Below are 17,726 nucleotides of genomic sequence, written 5' to 3'. Positions count from 1 at the left end.
TAGTAACAAAGTTTACTCAGTATAATGTCTGTGAAATGTGCAGCAGAGGTGCATTTTTAAAAACCTGCTTTGTAACATAGCATTGTATGAAAACAAAATTTATTTCCTTTTGTTGATGGATTGTTGGATTGTTTTCAGTTTGGGTCTTTTTGTTTTAAGTGGACACAATATCTTTATTTTATTTTTATATGGTTCCTCATGCATGCTAAGCGAGCACTCGACCACTGAGCCACAATCCCAGCCCTTGGGGCTTCTTCTTCTTCTTCTTTTTTTTTTTTTTTCAGATTATTGGTCTTTTTTTTTTTTTTTTTTTTTTTTTAGAACTGAAAATACTAATTAAAATAACTCCCAGAGACAGGGTGTATTAGGTCATAGAGTAAATAGCCATCCTTGGGCTCTCAGTTTTTAGCTTCTGATCCATGAACGTGAAGTGCTTTCTATAAAGGATATTCAATTTTCTGTATGTTGTCATACTAAATAATGTTGTACTTTAGTGGTACCAGTGTGGAAAGAAGATAACCTTTCAGAGTCTATTTCAGAAACTACTTACAACCTCTGTAATGGTCAATTTGAATTGTCAGTTTGATTGGATTAAGAGATGAAGAAGATTAAAAGGCTTTTGGATGAGTCAATGTGGGTGGATCTAGGAATGATTGGCATGTGGGATAGTGAACTGAAGTGGAGGCGCTCCCTAAGTGTAGGCAGCACCGTCCAATAGCTGGAGGCCTGGATGGAACAAATGTTGGAAGAACAAGAAAAGCAGCAGCGATGCAAGCTCTATTCTACTTGACTGGGTTCTTGATTGCTGCTGGACCACCTGAGGATATCAGACTCTCCCTCCTTCACTCTTCTAAGGTAGACACCACCAGTGATTCTCCAGGGAGTTTCCAGAAGCCTTCAATCTTGAATTGGGGTAGCATTGTTGATCCCTCTTGTTCTTAGGCTTCAGCATCTTGGACGGCACAGCTACTGATTCTTCCAGCTCTCAAGCCTACAGACGGCCATTGTGGACTATCCAGCTTCTGGTTGCGTAAGCCAACCTAGTAAATCTCCTTTTTATAACCATGCCTCCTATTGGTTCTGTTTCTCTAGAGAACCCTAAGACAACCTCTAATCAAAGAAGACAAATGAAAATTAATAGGGAGGCCAGCTGGTACGAGTGCAATTAGCACAGATTTGGTAGCTATACAGATTAGCCAAAATCTGTGCTCAGGAGTTTTCTAGTCATATAAATTTTGTGAGTTCCAACTTCCTCGTCTTTTAAATGAAGATTCTTAAACTACTTTGCAATGTTTTAGAAGGATAAAATAAAACCCAAGCCATATAAAGGGTTAAACAATTACACATTCAAGATAGTGGAATAATGAATCTGACTTTTATGAATACAACTGATCTGAATATTCTTGCACAAATCTTTTGGGAGACATATATACATTCATTTTTCTTGTATAAAAATCTAAAAGTAGAGTAGATAAAGTTACAGTCATATTTTTAGCAACACAATTATTCTGAATGTTTATAATCTGTCACATTTCCATCTATGCATGAGAATTCTAGTTGTTCCTCAACTTTACCATCCCTTGATATATTTGGTCTTTTAAATTTTAGATATTCTTCTATTATGTGTCATTGTATCAATTGCATAACATCAGAATAGGTTCTCTAATATGGTTGGGTAGGTTTTTTCCAACTTTATTCCTTTCAGGATTGTCTTGGCTATTCTAGGCCATGATACATCATTGTAGCTCTATTTTTCATTTTCTTAAGACATGATACTGAACAGTCTCTTGGTTTTTATAGTCTATCTGGAAATTCTTTTTTGAAAGGTGTCTATTCAAGTCTTTTGCCCATTTGCTTTGTGTTTTCATTCATGTTTAATTGGTTTGTAGTAAGTTTTAATATATTCCAAATATAAGTTGTTATTAATATATAGATAAGTATAGAAGTGTGTGTGTGTGTGTGTGTGTGTGTGTATCATCCCCAGATATCTTTAAAGGAACAGAAGTTTTTAACTTCAATGAAGTCAATTTTATCTTTTTTTCTGTTTTTAAGAAGTATCTGTCTATTTGAAATTTGAAAAAGAATTTCTCCTATATTTTCTTTCAGATAATTTATTATTTCCAACTTATATTGAAGGAAAAGAGCTATTTATGATTTTATAAAATTGCAACTATGTTATGTGAAATTTTAAAAAGTCAGATGGTGTTACATAAGACATTTTTGTTTGGTTTTCTTAGGAAAGAGGTGTTACCTAGATGTTCTCATTTTTTTTTCCTTTACTCTCTATGTCCAAATTTGAAGGCAATGATACTATTGGTTCCATCACTTAACTAAAAAAACCACTCATGCTACTTTTCTTCCAGGTTTGGCCACATGGAAAACAGTCATTTATGCTATATGACTCCACAAAACAGGTTGAATAAAGTTGTAATACAGTAGCCTCTCATCTTGCAGGGGCGGGGGTGTGAACAGGGCTCCATCACTAGACTCCCCCTGTGTTGTTTGCTTTGACCATTCTTTTAACTAAATGTAAGCATGCATTCAGAGGATTAGCTGCTGCTCCCTCCATAGAAGAATGAAAAATATTTAAAAATAACAAATATCCCAAGACTTGTGAAAAAGCAACAATCACTTTCTTCTTCAGGAGGGAAATCCCCCTTTCATCCAAAAATGTGGATTTACACATGTAAAAATGTGTATTTGTACAGAAACTTTGATGGTGTATTCAGATACAAAATCAATGTCTTTATGCTTCTTCATCACATCAAAGGGTTAACTTCAAAAACCAGACCTTTGTTTCTATTCAATAAATCTATGTCACAAGATGAACCAGGATTTAGAGGTATTTGTAACTTTTTAACATCTCTTTCTTTTCAAATTACAACACATATTTGGAAACTACTGCTGCAGTCTCAAATGTGCTTATCATAATAGTAGCCCACAGATTTTAAAAACCCTGAAGTCATCCTGGCTTGCCATTTATTTAGTCTTCTTGTTTGGAAAAAAAAAAAAAGGCAAAGGATTCACAAATACTATGAACTAAGCACCTGTTTCAAATTAAACATCAACCTTCAGTTTGCAAAATAATTTCTTCACAGTTAAACCACCACAGCAGAAGACCCTATGTCAGTTTTTTTTTTTTTTTTTCTTTCTTCCTGGAGAAGTGAGCAGAACAACCGCATCCTAAGGGCTTTTCTCTGTTGAATCTGAAAGGTGGAACATGGAGGTAATGTGTACAAAGACATCCACAGTTTAAGGGAATGTGATTTGGTAAAAGAAGCAAGTCGACCCACTCTAGAAGACACCGTAGAGATGCCTGCCACTTCCTGAGCTCAGAATTATGTTTTGAGATAAATATAAGCACCTAAATGTCAGGGAAATGTTCTTCCTGTGTGCCAAGGATCTTCCCACAGTCCAGCGGACACACTTGGCCTCCCAGGCTGGCCCACTAGGGCCACAGAAGTCGGATGGCCAAGGCAAGTCTCATTTTCCGCCTTTGTCTATACCACATTCTACTATTTCCATCTTAACATTTACGTATATGTGCCATCACAAATGACTCTGTGTGTGTGTGTGTGTGTGTGTGTGTGTGTGTGTTATAACATGTAAGGGGGAAACTCATTTTTTTCCTGCACTATTTATTTTGCTCCAGCACTGTTTACTGAGCAAAACATCCTTTCCCATAAGTTCAGTGGTTCTTTTGTTCTGATGTGATCATGTTTGAGTCTTTCTGGGCTCTGTGTTGTTTTGATTCGCTTTATGCCTGTATCATATGTGCCTCAGTTTCCTAATTCCTTTGACTATGTAGTAAACCTTCATGTCTGGTGGCATTAAGTCCTCCATGTTTATTCTTTTTGAATTATTACCTTGACTGTTCTGGGTCCTTTGTATTTCTGTAACAATTTTAGAATTGGGTCATCAATTACCACTCAAAATGTCTGATGAGATTTTAAATGGGATAGTTAGTGTCTAATTCCCATACTTAATAAATCTTCCCATTTATTTGGGTCTCTACTGTCTCTCAGCAATAACACACAGTTATTAGTTTAAAGGGCTTGCACAACTTTGTTGAATTTATTAAAAGGGAATTGAATTTTTTTTCCTTAAAGGTATTATAAATAGTACCTAATTAATTTTCAAATTATTTGTTATTATTTTATACAAATGTAGTTGAGATTTTTATATTTTTAAATTCTAATGGTCAGTAATCTTAATAAATTACTGATATTAGAAATTGTTTGTACGTTCTTTAGGATTGCTAAATGTCTATTCCACCTTACCTGGCATATAGAGTTTTGTTTCTTGTTTTCCAGTTGTTAGAACCTTTATCTCTTTTTCTTGTCTCATGGGTTAAGATTTCCAGTACTATATTGATGAATATTAGTGGTAACCTATGACAATCTTGTTTTGCCTGTGACCTCAGGGGGGCAAATTGATCAGCATTTCAACAGTAAACATGATGGTAGCTAAGGGATGTTTCCATTTAATCTTAGTTTGCTGATATTTTTTAAGATCATTTAATAGTGTTGATTTTTTTTCTTTTTGTGTATCTAATGAGTGGATTTCTGATTTTCCTCCTGAATTGTAACAAGACAAAAATTACTGATTTTCAAGTTATTGCAGTTTTGAGACAAAAACCATTTGTAATGACATATTATCCTTTATATCACTGATTTAGTTAGATAATATAGGAATATTTTATCTAAAATCAGAGCCTGTAGTTTTTGTTTCTTGCAAAATATTGATCAGATTTTGGTACCTTGATATGCTCAGCTTATTAAAAAAAAAAGTTAGGAGAGTTCCCAAACCCTCTACTTGCGAAGGAGTTTTTTCAGAATGGTATTTCTTCTACCTTAAATATTTGAAAGGAATCACACACCTTCTGGGATTAAAGATTACATTATGGGAAGGCTTATAATTACACATTAATTTTCTTCAATAACCTTAAAAATATCCAGGCTTATTTATGAGTTTATCTATTTTAAATCTCTTTAGAATATCAATTGGCTTGTTGATTTTCTCTCTTGATGTCTACTTTCTATTTTATTCATTTATGCACTCATCTTTATAAATTCCTTCCTTCCTTATGCTTTTTTAGTTTAAGTTTCTATGCTTTCTGTAATATCTTGAATTGGAAACTTGTTGATTTTAAACTTTATTTTCTAACATATGCATCTAAACTCATAAATGCCCCTCTAAGCATTGCCTTAACTATATCCCACACATTTGGATTTCTTAATTTTAATTTTCATTCAGTTCAAAATATTTCCAAACATCTCCTGTAATTCCTTATTTGGAGATTTTTCTAGTTTAATTATCCAATCATACTTATGTCTGAGAATATTATGAATTTAGGTAAATATTTTATGTGTGCTTGAAATGGATTAAATTCTGCAGTTGTTGGCTGTAATGTTCTATATTTGTCTATCAGGCCAATTCAGCTAGTATAGTTACTCAAACTTTCTATATTCTCACTGGATATTTTTGTCCATTTAATAGTTAGTAAGAGATGTGTTAAAATTTCCAATGCTGGAAATAGATTTAAATGCTATCAATTTTGTCATATAAATTTTGAAACTATGTTTCAAAAAATTAGAAATATTATGTCTTTCTATTAAAGACATAATTCACCATTTAACTTATAAAATGTCCCCTTCCCTCTCATATTTGTTTCTTTGAATATCCTTCAAGAAGAAAGTTTAATCTGTTATTAATATAACTATATCACATTTTCTTTATAAATATTTGCGTGACATATTTTTCCTTTCTTTACCTTTTAACTTTTCTGAATTTTTATATTTAATGTGTTTATCTCATTATATAATCTAACAATCTTTGCTTTTAATCAAAGTATTAAGATTATTTATATTTAATGTAAATACTGATATAGTTGGATTAAATTTCATGACATTGCCATTTTTTTCCATTCTTTCCATCTGTCCTTTTCTTCATTTCACATTGGATCATAGAATGACCTTGGTTTCTATCTGACATCATGTGTTTTGTTTCTAATGGCTCTATGATGTCCACTATTTGATTTGTCACAACTTACTGGACCATTAGTCATTAGCTTTCATTTCATTCTTCAACTGGGCTTGGTATTACAGATAATATCGCACTGAATATCTTACATTTATCACTTTTTCCTTTATGTACTATTTCAAAGATTATATTCCCAAGGGAGGAATTACTGTTTCAAGAAGTAGAAATGTCTTTAATTCTTGATACAACTTATAACCTTTCTTTTCCTAAAGAATTATTCAGGCTACTTGCATTTTATAGCTATACAGATTTTGTTGTAGTTTTGCTAGCATTTTTTTAATTAAAGAATTTTATAGAAGAGGACCAAAGGGATACCAGAGTTATGATTACCAATGCCATTGCGTGTTAAACAAATGAAAAAGAGAAAGTTGTTTATCAATGAACTCATTTCAGCTACAAGCTTTACTAAAATTCCAAATCGTTCTGCTTCTGTTCTGTACACAGTTGGGCTTTGGCAATAATCCCCTGTAAATAACTCAAAGAATATACATTTATATTACATAATTTGTGAGCTGGCATATATATTTAATTTGGGTCTAATGAAACTGTAATTCCCAAATAAAACCAAGGTTTATAAAAGCAGAGGAATACAGGAAGAGAAGGAGGAGATCCAATCTAAAATATGCTTAAAACAGGATGAATAATTGTTTCTAAATTAAATTTATATCTTTTCATGAATAATCCCAAGATAGACCGTACCACTAGCACTGCTAGGCTTCACAAATGCTTTTCCTCAGACGAGTGATATTGCTAATTATCAGTGAAAAGAAACTCACATAATTGTCATTATTTTACAGAGCATTTAACCAGACATTAGTTCATCTAAACACAAATACCTTGTAAGGCATGTATTTCTGATTGTTTTATAGCAGATTAAATTGGGATTCCTTTGGGGCGAAATGAGCTACTGAGGTTACATGGCTGAGATGGAGCAGAGAGCGACTCTTACTTAGATTATCTGTTTCTTAAGCCTGTGGCCTTTTCACCATGCTTAGGGATTGTATTCAACAACTGTTACTATAATCTCCATGTCTGACAGATTTGTTAGAAGGTAATGAAATGACCATACTGAAAATGAAAACTTTTCCAAACAGTAAGCCTAGAGATTTGTTATACAGTAGCACGATCTAAGCTGGTGTAAAATTCAACAGTTTCCATCATCAAAAATACTATAGAAACTCAATAAAAAATCGATTTTCTTGACATTATAACTCTGTGATCTGAACTTGGGAGTTCAAAATTATAGGAGAAACAAAAACCAAAAAGTGACAGTACAACCTGAAATAGCAGTCGAGTGAAGTCGTCATTCAAAATTAGCACCCTTGGAGTCTTCAAAATACACTAGTTATTGAAATTTGTAAACCAATTCAATGAAACTTCTTTATAGAAGTTATAAACTAGAAGTTGGCTTTACACAACCAAATCTGTTTTCCTCTAAAACAGTATCTCAAGTTTATTCAATTTGTGATAAATACTAACTAAACTGCTACTAAAGATACATGTATTTCAGCATGTTACTTTCAGGGTAAATAAATATAAGTCATCTTTGGAATGTCTTTCATGTCCATGGATAATCTCTTGATTTATAACAGACTGATTCAGAGAACAGAATATCTATTCACAGTTTCAGTCATTCTCAATCATATTATTCTGAACTAAATCTGAATGTGGGTAAACCTAGATATAAGTGTGGGTCATATCTATCAGAATTTTCTCATCTTCCTTCAATAAACTCATGTTAACACTTTTTAAAGTACCAGTTTTAGTTAGCTTTTTCTGTCCCTGTGACAAAAGGCCTGAGAAGAAGAATTTAAAGGAAAATTTTTTTTTGGCTCATGGTTTCAGAGATTCAGTCCATAGTGGGCCAACTCCACTCTTCCTGAGTAAGGCAGAACATCCTAGAAGAAGGATGTGGCAGAGGAAAGAAGATCAGGACATTGCAACTAGGAAGCAGAGAGAAGTCTATTCACAAGGCACAAGTTATATTTACCCTAAGGCACACCCCCAGTGACCTATCTTCAGCCAAACCCTACATGCCTACAGCTAACACTCTTATCAGTCCATGTCAATGGCTTAATCCACTGATTAGTTTATACTTCTCATAATTGAATTATTTTGCCACTGAATGTTCTTGCACTTTCTCACACATGGGATTTGGGGGAATACCTCACATTTAAACTATGACATTCTCTCTCTGGTCTCCAAAAGTTAATGACCATCTCACAGTGCAAAATACATTGAGTCCATTTCCAAGAGTCTCTGTAGTCTTAAAAGTTCCATCATTGCCCCAAATTTCAAGTTTAAAATCTCATCTAAAACTCAAGATAAACTCTTAGCTGTGAGAATAAAGAGCAAAACCAAATTACAGCTGGACACAGTTGTACAAGCCTAAAATCCAGCAACTTGGGAGGCTGATACAGGAGGATTGCAAGGTAAAGACCAGCCTTAGCAACTTAGCAAGGCATTAGACAATTTAGTGAGACCCTGTCTCAAAATGAAAAATAAAAAGAGCTAGAAATATAACTCCTGGGTTAAATCCTCAGTGCCAAAAAAAAAGCAAGTTACATATATCCTACATACAATGGCACAGAGTAAACATTTCCCTTTCTCAAAGGAGAAATAGGGGCAGAGGAAGAAAGGATGAGACTAAAGCAAGACTAAAAGCCAGTTGAACAAACAAGTCCTACCTACATGTCCAGCACCTGGGGTGCATGGCATTTTGAAGATCTCTCCAAAGGGCTTACGTAGCTTCACTCCTGCAGCCTTGCTGATTGCACACCATACAACTTCTCTCTTAGATGGTTTTTGCTCAATTTCTGCAACTTTCCTCAGCTTATATCCCAAGATACAGGCATCTCTTAATGTTGGGGGTCTCTATTGCAGCTTCATCTTCTTGCATATCTATCTTCATGCACCACCCTCTCAGGGAAAGGCTACAGGTATTCCAACTACTCCTTATCTGGCCTTCCAGGTCTTCCTTTGAAAGCTCAGTGCAATCTCCATGACCTCCTAATTCCAGCATCCTGCATTCCTGCAGAAGCAGCACCACGTGGTTGATGCCAAGGTTTACTATTATCTAGAGCAATAACCAAACCTCTATATACCATGGCTGCAGTAGCCTCTGAGTGCCTGACTAACTGAGCACAGTGGAAAAACTTCTTAGGCCTCCCTCTCAAGCAGAGTGACCCCATGGTCTCTTCTCAAAGGCTTTAAGCCTGAGATGAGTGTGGTCTTGCCAATTCTGGAGAAGCCCACAAGCCATCTTTCCTATTATCTCCATCCAAAGTACTTAGCCTCTCTTTGTGGCTATCATGTCTTTAATAGTCACAACTTCCTTAGTCTGTTTACTTGCACGTTTCTGGCCAAACCACAAGTTTTTCACATTTTTCCACTTTGTTTTCTGCTCCTGATTATCACAGTAAACCTGGCAAAAAGTCACCAGCAAAACCCATGCCAACTCCTGAATGTTGTGCTACCTTTTGCTGGATTAATTAGTCTACTACCTTTAAATTGAGCCTCATAGAAAGTCTTAGGAAATGGGCAAAATGTAAACAACTTCTTTTGCCAGTGTATCACATGAATGACCTCTAGTCCAATTTGTAATAAAGTCCTCTGAAATTTCATGTGCCCAGTCTTTATTTTCAACAGTCCAATCAGCATTTTGGTCTTCTCATCCCCCACCAGAACATTAAACTCCACTTACAACATTCTAAAGCTTTTCTGTCCTGCATTTCTAAAATTTTCAAAATTCTTCCCAAAAAGTTTACAAAGCTCCAAAAGTCTCTGAACCACATGGTCAGTTTAGTCACCTCAATGGTCCCACTCATTGTACTAATTTTTTGTTTTAGTTAGTTGTGTTTTTTTTTTCCCACTATGATAAAATACCTGTGAAGAACAACTTAAAGAAGAAAGTTTATTTTGGCTCCATTTCAAAGGCTCAGTTCATAGTTGGCTGACTTCATTGCTCTAAGCCTGAGGTGAGGCAGAAGATCTTGGCAGAATGGTGTGACAGATCAGTATATGGCAACTAAGAAGCTGAGAGAGTTCCACTCAAAAGGGGCAAAATATATTTATCCTAAAGACACAACCCCAGTGATCTGCCTCCCCCAGCCACACCCTGCTTGCCTATGGTTACCACCACTTAATCCACATTGATGGACTAATGCCCTGATCAGATCATGCCTCTCATAATCTGATCATATTATCACTCAACATTCTTCCATTGTCTCATCCATGAACTTTTGGGGAACATTTCATATCTACACTATAGCAATATCTTATGCTTAAAGAAAAAATATGTGGTTCAAAATATGAGGTATTTTATAAAAATCTAAGGTGACTTTCTGAATACTTAGAAGCAAATGAGTCTACGACTCCCATGTTCCTCCTAAGATTTTCATTTTATATGCCAACAAAGTAAAAAGATTCCTGTTTTCATTATGTCCGCTGACAGCCAAATTTCTCCCTCAACAACATCCTTGCCTCTAACGTCTTTGTCTTTAGAAACCAAAAAAGATTGTATTTTTGTAAAAATTGAAAAATAGAGTGATCTTTTATTTATGCTCTAGGAGGTGTTTGGTTACCACACCCAGCATCTTCGGAGAGCCCTGTGCCTTATCGCATCCGTGCTGACTGGTGGAGTCCTTCAGCTGCTGTTCTACTGGAGGCCAGAGTGGAGGGTGTGGGCCAACTGCATCCCATGCCCCTTGCAAGAAGCAGACACTGTTTTGCTGAGGACAACAGTACGTGACCTTTAGTTATCTAGTTGAAATGCCATGATCATCACAGAAAGACAAATACTGTATGTTCTCACCATAGGTGGGAGCTAAAAAGTAGATCTGATAGAAGGACAGAACAAAATAGTGGTTATCAGAGCCTGAGAAGGGATTGGGGAGGGAGGGATGGAGAGGAGGGTTAATGGGTACCAGAGAGCAGTTGAGAGGAGGAGTAACCTCTAATGTTCTGTTACACTGTAGACATCATGGTTGAAAATAATTAACCATGAAGATAGCTAACAGAAAGAATTTTTAATACTCCCAACATGAAGAAATAATAAATGTCTGAGGTGATGGGTGGGCCAATTACCCTGAGCTGATCATTGTAGACTGTATGCATGAATTGAAAAGTCTCACCATACCCCCAAGATAAGCACAACTACTATGTGTCAATTAAAAATTTATTCAAAACAAGAAAAGTCATGATCATGTCTTCAATGTGGCATCTGTGAACCAATAAATGATGAGCCAGAGTTCTCAGGGCAGATCTTCCTCTACTTAAAGAATTCCCCTAATTGAAAAAAGGCAATGGCAAAATAGCTCTCCAGTCTGTACACTGTCTCTTTTTGAGCCCAAGAATAAAGGACACTTCTTTCACTTCAGCCTGGGGAAATGTCTAGCATGTTAGGCTAATGGGCAGAGAGCCTAGTGACTATAGTATCAGCAGCTCTGAGGGTTACAACGCTTAGAGACCATAACCTGGGAACAATCATTCACTTTTTCAAAAATAAGTATTTTGGAAGATATTAGACCTTTTAAACATCTAGATGTCATTTAAAAATAGCTAAAACACATTTTTTTAGACATAAATCTTCCTGCAAAGTATTTTTTTCTATTTTTTTCCCACTGGTTCTCAAATGTTTGTGCAAATCCAAATTCTCTGGAGGGATCATTACAACACAGATGGCTGACCCCTCCACCAGTTTCTGGCTCAGGAGGACTGGGATGGGGCTGAGAATCTGCCTTTCTAGTAAGTTCTAAGATAATACTGAAGATCTTGTTTGAGAAAAAGTTCTGCCCCAAACTTTGGGAAGCACTGGTCTAGCATATGGTAGGTGTTTGGTTAATTGAGCACTTTACTAAATTACAATTGAGAATTTTATGGATTGTATTAACTATTCTAGGATGAATTTCAAAGATATATTAGAAAGAAGGTGCTCTGCCTCCACTTATCTACCCTGAAGTTTCCTATAAGCAAGAACCCAAAAGACCCTTTGGTGGCCGACCACCACTCTGTCATAAACCAAGCAGTAATGAAGCCGGATTTAAAAGTAAGTGATTTTAAGAATGCAAGGTGATGACATGTTTGCAAAGAAAGAATAAAATAAATGTTTATCCGTGAGAGTTCTTGGAATGACAGCTATCTATTGGGCTGGGGATAACAGTTATCTATCAAAGAAAGGGAGACACACATGGGGATCTGTATTGAACACAATCCTTTCATGTGACTTATGAATCATTCTTGTTCCAACACATTTGTGATTGCAGCTGCGATGCATCCAAGTGCAGAAAATCAGGTATGTTTGGGATTACTTGGAGAAGCGCTTCCAGAAAGTTGGGTAAGTACAACTTTTTCCACCACTGCATCAGGATGTGGGGAAAGAACACTGACATGTTGAGTGTTGTGAGCTGACTGTGGTTCCGCTTTACCATGTCCTAGGTTGCTGGAAGACAGCAACTCCTGCTATGACATCCATCATACGTTTGGATTGGGTCTGACCAGCGAAGAGCAAGAAGTCAGGTAGGGTGTACAATACTTCTCCGCTGGCAGAAAAGTGAAGTATCAAATGGGTCACCATTAGTGTACTGTTGGCACAATGCTTTATCAACCTGATATAGTCCTGATTCATTTGCTGGAAGGATAGGGAGAGTCTATAATATTCTCAGATGCAAAATTATTGTTTGAAAAAGACTAAGTGCAATGCAATAAAAAAATTTGATTCTTCTCTAAGGTTTATAGAACAGTATCTTTGTGTTCCCTTTTTTAATTCTTGCCTTTAAAAAATCTTGAGTTATTCCATAAATATCAGCTTCCTTAACCCTCTAAAGCTTCTGAGGACCAAGAAGGCACTATTAAAAATGCATTCTACTATGAACAAACAGCTCTGCAATGGCATGTTTGCTGAGAAAGAATAAAATAAGTATTTATTGATGAAAGTTCTGAATATTACACTGGAACTGCCAACCATGTATCAGGCTGTCAGGAGAGGGTTTTGTCTGGTTAGTTGTGCTATTCATTGCGGCATCTCCAGCACCTAGAACAGTTCTTTATTCATGGTAGGAGCTTAATAGCTATTTGTAGAATAAATGAATGCATTCATTGATTTGTTAACTACATGCTTCTAATTATGCCAGGCACTTTGCAAGGAACCAGCAATCTGAAAGGAAAGAGACATTTACTGACTAGAGATAGAGAGACAAAAAGAATGGCACAATCATGGGACTGGTACTGTGGCATAGATTAGGAACTGCTCACACAGCCCCTTGATTCGCAGTGATATGGAGTCCCTGCTTTTTAAACTATACTTGAAACTGCCAATCCTGGTGAGTCTGAAGGAATCCATTGCAATACTTCTCCACACAGTTCCTAGTCTCCTTCATTTCTCAGGCATTTGATGGACATTACCTGCCTAACTTTGCAGTCAGCCAGAAACCCCAATTCTCAAGCTAAGCAGAAGTCTGCTACCTAAAATATTGGTTTGGGGCTCTACCCCCATAATTCTGATGATTCTGTAGGAGAAAGTAGTACTAATAATAGAAGGAACTATGCATTTTGGCAAGCAACTTCCATAATTCTCACATAAACTGAGGGAAGAATTACTGATTTGTTGTTTTTAAGTTTTCCCCCTGAAAAAGCACTATGAAAAATAGTGCATCTAGACCAGGACAGCACTGCAAAATGCCTTAGAAATGGTATCGTTATATAAGATTTCAGATGTAATGCTTAATATATTGAAACACAAAAAGTTTTCAAAGTTATTAAAAACCTATTGGTTTAATAGCATAAGCACAGATGTTTAAAGGATTGATCTAGAGCATTTAAGAAATCTCATTGATATATGTAGATATTCTCTGCCTAGGAAGCCATTTCTACCAGAAAGATTTCCCATCAGTGTAGCTACCTCCCATTTGTCCTTATTTATAAAGTGCCATGCTTTAATAAGCATCATGCATAATTAAATTTAAATCTGGTCCACACAATAAAGAACTTGACAATCTAATAAGCAAGACAGAATATAGTTTCCCAAATATGAAAAATAGAGGAGATAATCTTATCAACATAGGCATATTTTATTTTATGGGCATGTCTGAATGGAGGGTGAAAAAAAGAGTAAGTAGAATGTGGAGCATTTTTCCCATTTCTTAAGGTAAGACTAAAGTTTTCTTTTTTTAATTTAAATATTATTGATGGATTGGTTAAGAGATAGCTTCCAATTTTCTAAATGAATTTGAGCCTGCTTGCATTTAAAACTAAGATCACTGGACTGGGAATATAGCTCAGTGGTAGAGTTGCTGTCTAGCATGTGCAAGGTCCTAGGGTTTGATCTCCAGTACCCACCTACTGTCGCCCCATACACAAACACAAACAAGAATGTAATGTGAGAAATGAAAAAAGGGGGAGGGACATGCAAGAATCTCAGATGATGATGATAAAGTCTAAATATAAAGTTCTTTATAGGCTTCCAAGCAGCCAGGCAAAGAGGAAAAATGCATATATATGCTTTTATTTAGCATATCAGGACATCAGAAGAGTTAATTTTTCCTTGGAGAGAAATTGCCAGAAGGTATCAGGAAGAGAGCAAGCAAGTTGTCATAGGGGGCTCCTGTTCCAATCTGCACCCATCATGGACTAAACTCAAACTTCCCTCTAAGTATCTGACTGAGATAGATTCATAGAGACCTTAGGTGATTCTTTTACATCACAAGAATGGGGTTCTATGAAACCAATAAACCTACTGGATTCCTATCTAGGCAGGTGGACTGTTAGGATAATTTTAAAGTTGAGGATTTTTTTTTTTACTTTCTTTTTCACCCAGTCTACCTTGATACATCCCTGAAAATAGTAATAGATAGGCAGACTCCCTTCTGGGGTTAACTCCAAACTATTCACCTTGTTGGTGACTTGTTGTCTGAAAGAAAGTAATAATAATAATATAATAACAACAACAACAATAAAGCTTCGAAGGGCAGAGTTTGCCAGTTTCTATGGTAGAAATAGTCCAGACAAGGCTGAATTAAGGCACCAATGTGACATCACAGGACAAGAAGCGGGAAGAGACATGGTCAACTCAGGGATTCTGCAGGGCCAGAGTTAATTCCCAGCATTTGCTATGCTATTGAGGGGGGTAAGTAGGGGCGGGGGAGGCATACCGCTCAGTACCAGAGGAAAAGAATCCAAAGCACAGGCAGCAAAAGAAGGGTAGGTTTGCTATCAAGGTATAGCTCTAAGCTGGCAGAGGCTGTTTCATGAGAAGACTGAACTTTAGAAAAGAAAGAAGACAGAAAAAGGAAGAGGGAGGAAGGGACAGAGGTTGCATCTACCATGAAACTACTCCCTTACTCCTCAGGTATTGAGGGGACAAAATTCAGAAAAGAAATCATGCTTATGTACCATGACCTTTATGCCCTTTGAAAGTTACACTTCTGGAAAGCATCCTGATCACAGATCTTCAACCATCAGACCAGCTCTTTAGGAAGGAGCAAGGAAAAGCTGGCTGGAAGAGGGGACAGGCAGAAGCCAATAGCTGAAATCTCAAGTCTTAACATTCAATCAGAAGTTAATAAGTCACTTTAAAATATTATTATGTATTTTTCTTTAAAATATAATGCAAAAGGCACTGAATAAAAATTAAATAAACTGAGATCAATATTCCCATTTTAATAAATTTAAATTCTCAAACCCATGGTTCTATGGGTTTGGGTCCACTGGAAGTGTGAAATTACTTATCTCCAGAGCTTGTTTCAGAGCAAAATCCTGTGGAGGAGGGATCAGTAAGTTGAAGTCCTGAATCCTAAGTCCTGGCAAGATCCTGTCCTGGGCTTTTTGTACCCCAACCTCAATTCCCCATCCCCTTCTGGTTCTTTTTCCCTTTCAGATTTTTATGCCTGGGAGTGCTCAGCATACTTCCTCAAGAGAAGCTGACTGGAAGTGTCTCATTTAGCTCACACAGAGGCATGGGATCCTGGAAGAGCCCAGCTCTTCCTGAGGTCATCTGGAAATGCCTAATTAAGGAAATGAAAGAAATGGATAGTTCACAGATGAGCATTAATGTGAAAAACTGAAGTAACTTTTGTGTCATTTGTAAAATGGAGCTTTTTTATCAATATTTCATGAAAGTGTTTAAGCATTTCGAAGCATTGCTAAAAATGAGCTCCTCCAACACATACAAAGAAAGCATTTTAAAAAAATATACCAATTTTCCTATTAACTTTTAAAATAGGAGTGCTCTGTGACCAACCCATCTGTATACAACCATACCCAAACCTCAAACATTTGAATGCCGTACTCTGCATCTGTGAAGGTCTGTGGTCTCCCTTCCTTTAAGAAATGGTTTTAAGCCGGTGAAGGATTGGCTAGCAGAACCACCAGAGAGCTTTTTCAGACTCCAGATGCTTACTCCCTAAATTCTCAAGTTCCTGGCAGTGGATCATGCTGGAATCTCTTGGCCTGGCATGGACTGTTTGGAAAGCTGCAGGTATCCCTCCCTCCCTGCCAGCAACCATGGGAGGCTTATCAGAGGGGAATCTTTGAGCAAAATAGCAGAGTGGTCATGTGAAGAAGCTCACCAGTCACTCTAACTGGCTCCTGCCTCCCCAGTACTCCACTCTAGTCCACACCACACCACTTGGTGCCTATAGTGCACCAGTAAACCACACAATGTATTTCCAACAATTCTTTGGTGAATAAATGGGTAAATGAATGAATAAAGGAAAATTAGGCACCATCAAACACCCCCATAGAAAGTACTCCCAGTCATTCACATTGGGTGTTTCAGAATTAAAACAATCCAGCAGATTTACTAATATGTCGGAGTTGAATGAAACCTCAGTGGTCTTTCAAGTGCTGCCCCTAGTTAGCATAGAAATTCCTTTCACAAGTTCCTGCTGTGAAATTCAACTTCTTCACTCTACAGCTACTCTTCCTTTGAAGGATTGTTAGAAATGCCAGGCAAGACTATTTAGTTGTTTTTGGCTTATGTTGTTCAGAGAAGACACTTGGAACAATTTCAGGGCCTCATTTCCCTGCCAGCTCATCAGATTTTTAGTCAGCAAATATAATATTGGACCTTTACTCATGTGACCCAACTTTAGGCCTCCTATTCCTCTTGGTTGTTTAATCATTGGTCAGCATTTACTGAATACTTGGCTTACACTGAGATTGAGATGGGCACATGTTCCCTAAACAAACTATATTTTTTTTGGCAAGAGACAGCAGAAAGGACAGCAACAAGGGGCATAACAGGCTATGATTTAAACATGCCCCAGATGAGCCCTAAATATCCCTATCTACAGGCTAGTATTGATCCATTGGTTCCCTGTCCTCTTGGAGTCTAAGCTCTTCATTTAATGGTAATATCAGAAACCAGCTCACCAAACAAGAAGAGTCAAAAAACATACTGACCTTTGGTTAGCTTTCTACATTGACTTTCCACAGTCTGCTTCTATCTTAGTTGTGCATATGGGTTTTGAGTCTTTTCAGGGGAGACAGTATTCTAGATATGGGCCATAGTGTTTCTTATTAATTAATTACAGTATTCAGGAACATCTGTGTCAGATACTGTGTCCTTAGATACCAGAAAAATAGAGTTGAAAAAGTTCCATTCCTGCCTTTAAAGAGAGTCTAGACAGTCTGAGGAGAAAAAGTCATAAAAATATATGTTACGATTCAATGAAGTCTGCACTGTGACT

The 17,726-nt window shown here is 36.6% G+C and overlaps 1 protein-coding gene across 4 annotated transcripts in view; it reads left to right on the top strand.

Moving 5' to 3' along the window:
- Positions 1–17,726, top strand: part of Atp13a5 (ATPase 13A5) — a 107,176-nt gene that overhangs the window by 12,448 nt on the left and 77,002 nt on the right. For all 4 annotated transcript variants that reach the window (XM_078043875.1, XM_078043876.1, XM_040270216.2 and 1 more), the window contains exons 3-6: positions 10,611–10,784; positions 11,942–12,088; positions 12,306–12,376; positions 12,478–12,558. In XM_078043875.1, the coding sequence (XP_077900001.1) occupies positions 10,611–10,784; positions 11,942–12,088; positions 12,306–12,376; positions 12,478–12,558 (473 nt within the window). The remainder of the gene's footprint in view (positions 1–10,610; positions 10,785–11,941; positions 12,089–12,305; positions 12,377–12,477; positions 12,559–17,726) is intronic.

This window comes from Ictidomys tridecemlineatus, chromosome 3, assembly GCF_052094955.1.
Source record: "Ictidomys tridecemlineatus isolate mIctTri1 chromosome 3, mIctTri1.hap1, whole genome shotgun sequence".
NCBI lineage: Eukaryota > Metazoa > Chordata > Mammalia > Rodentia > Sciuridae > Ictidomys > Ictidomys tridecemlineatus.
Note: the sequence above shows the minus strand (reverse complement) of the source record. Positions and strands in the feature narration are given on the sequence as shown.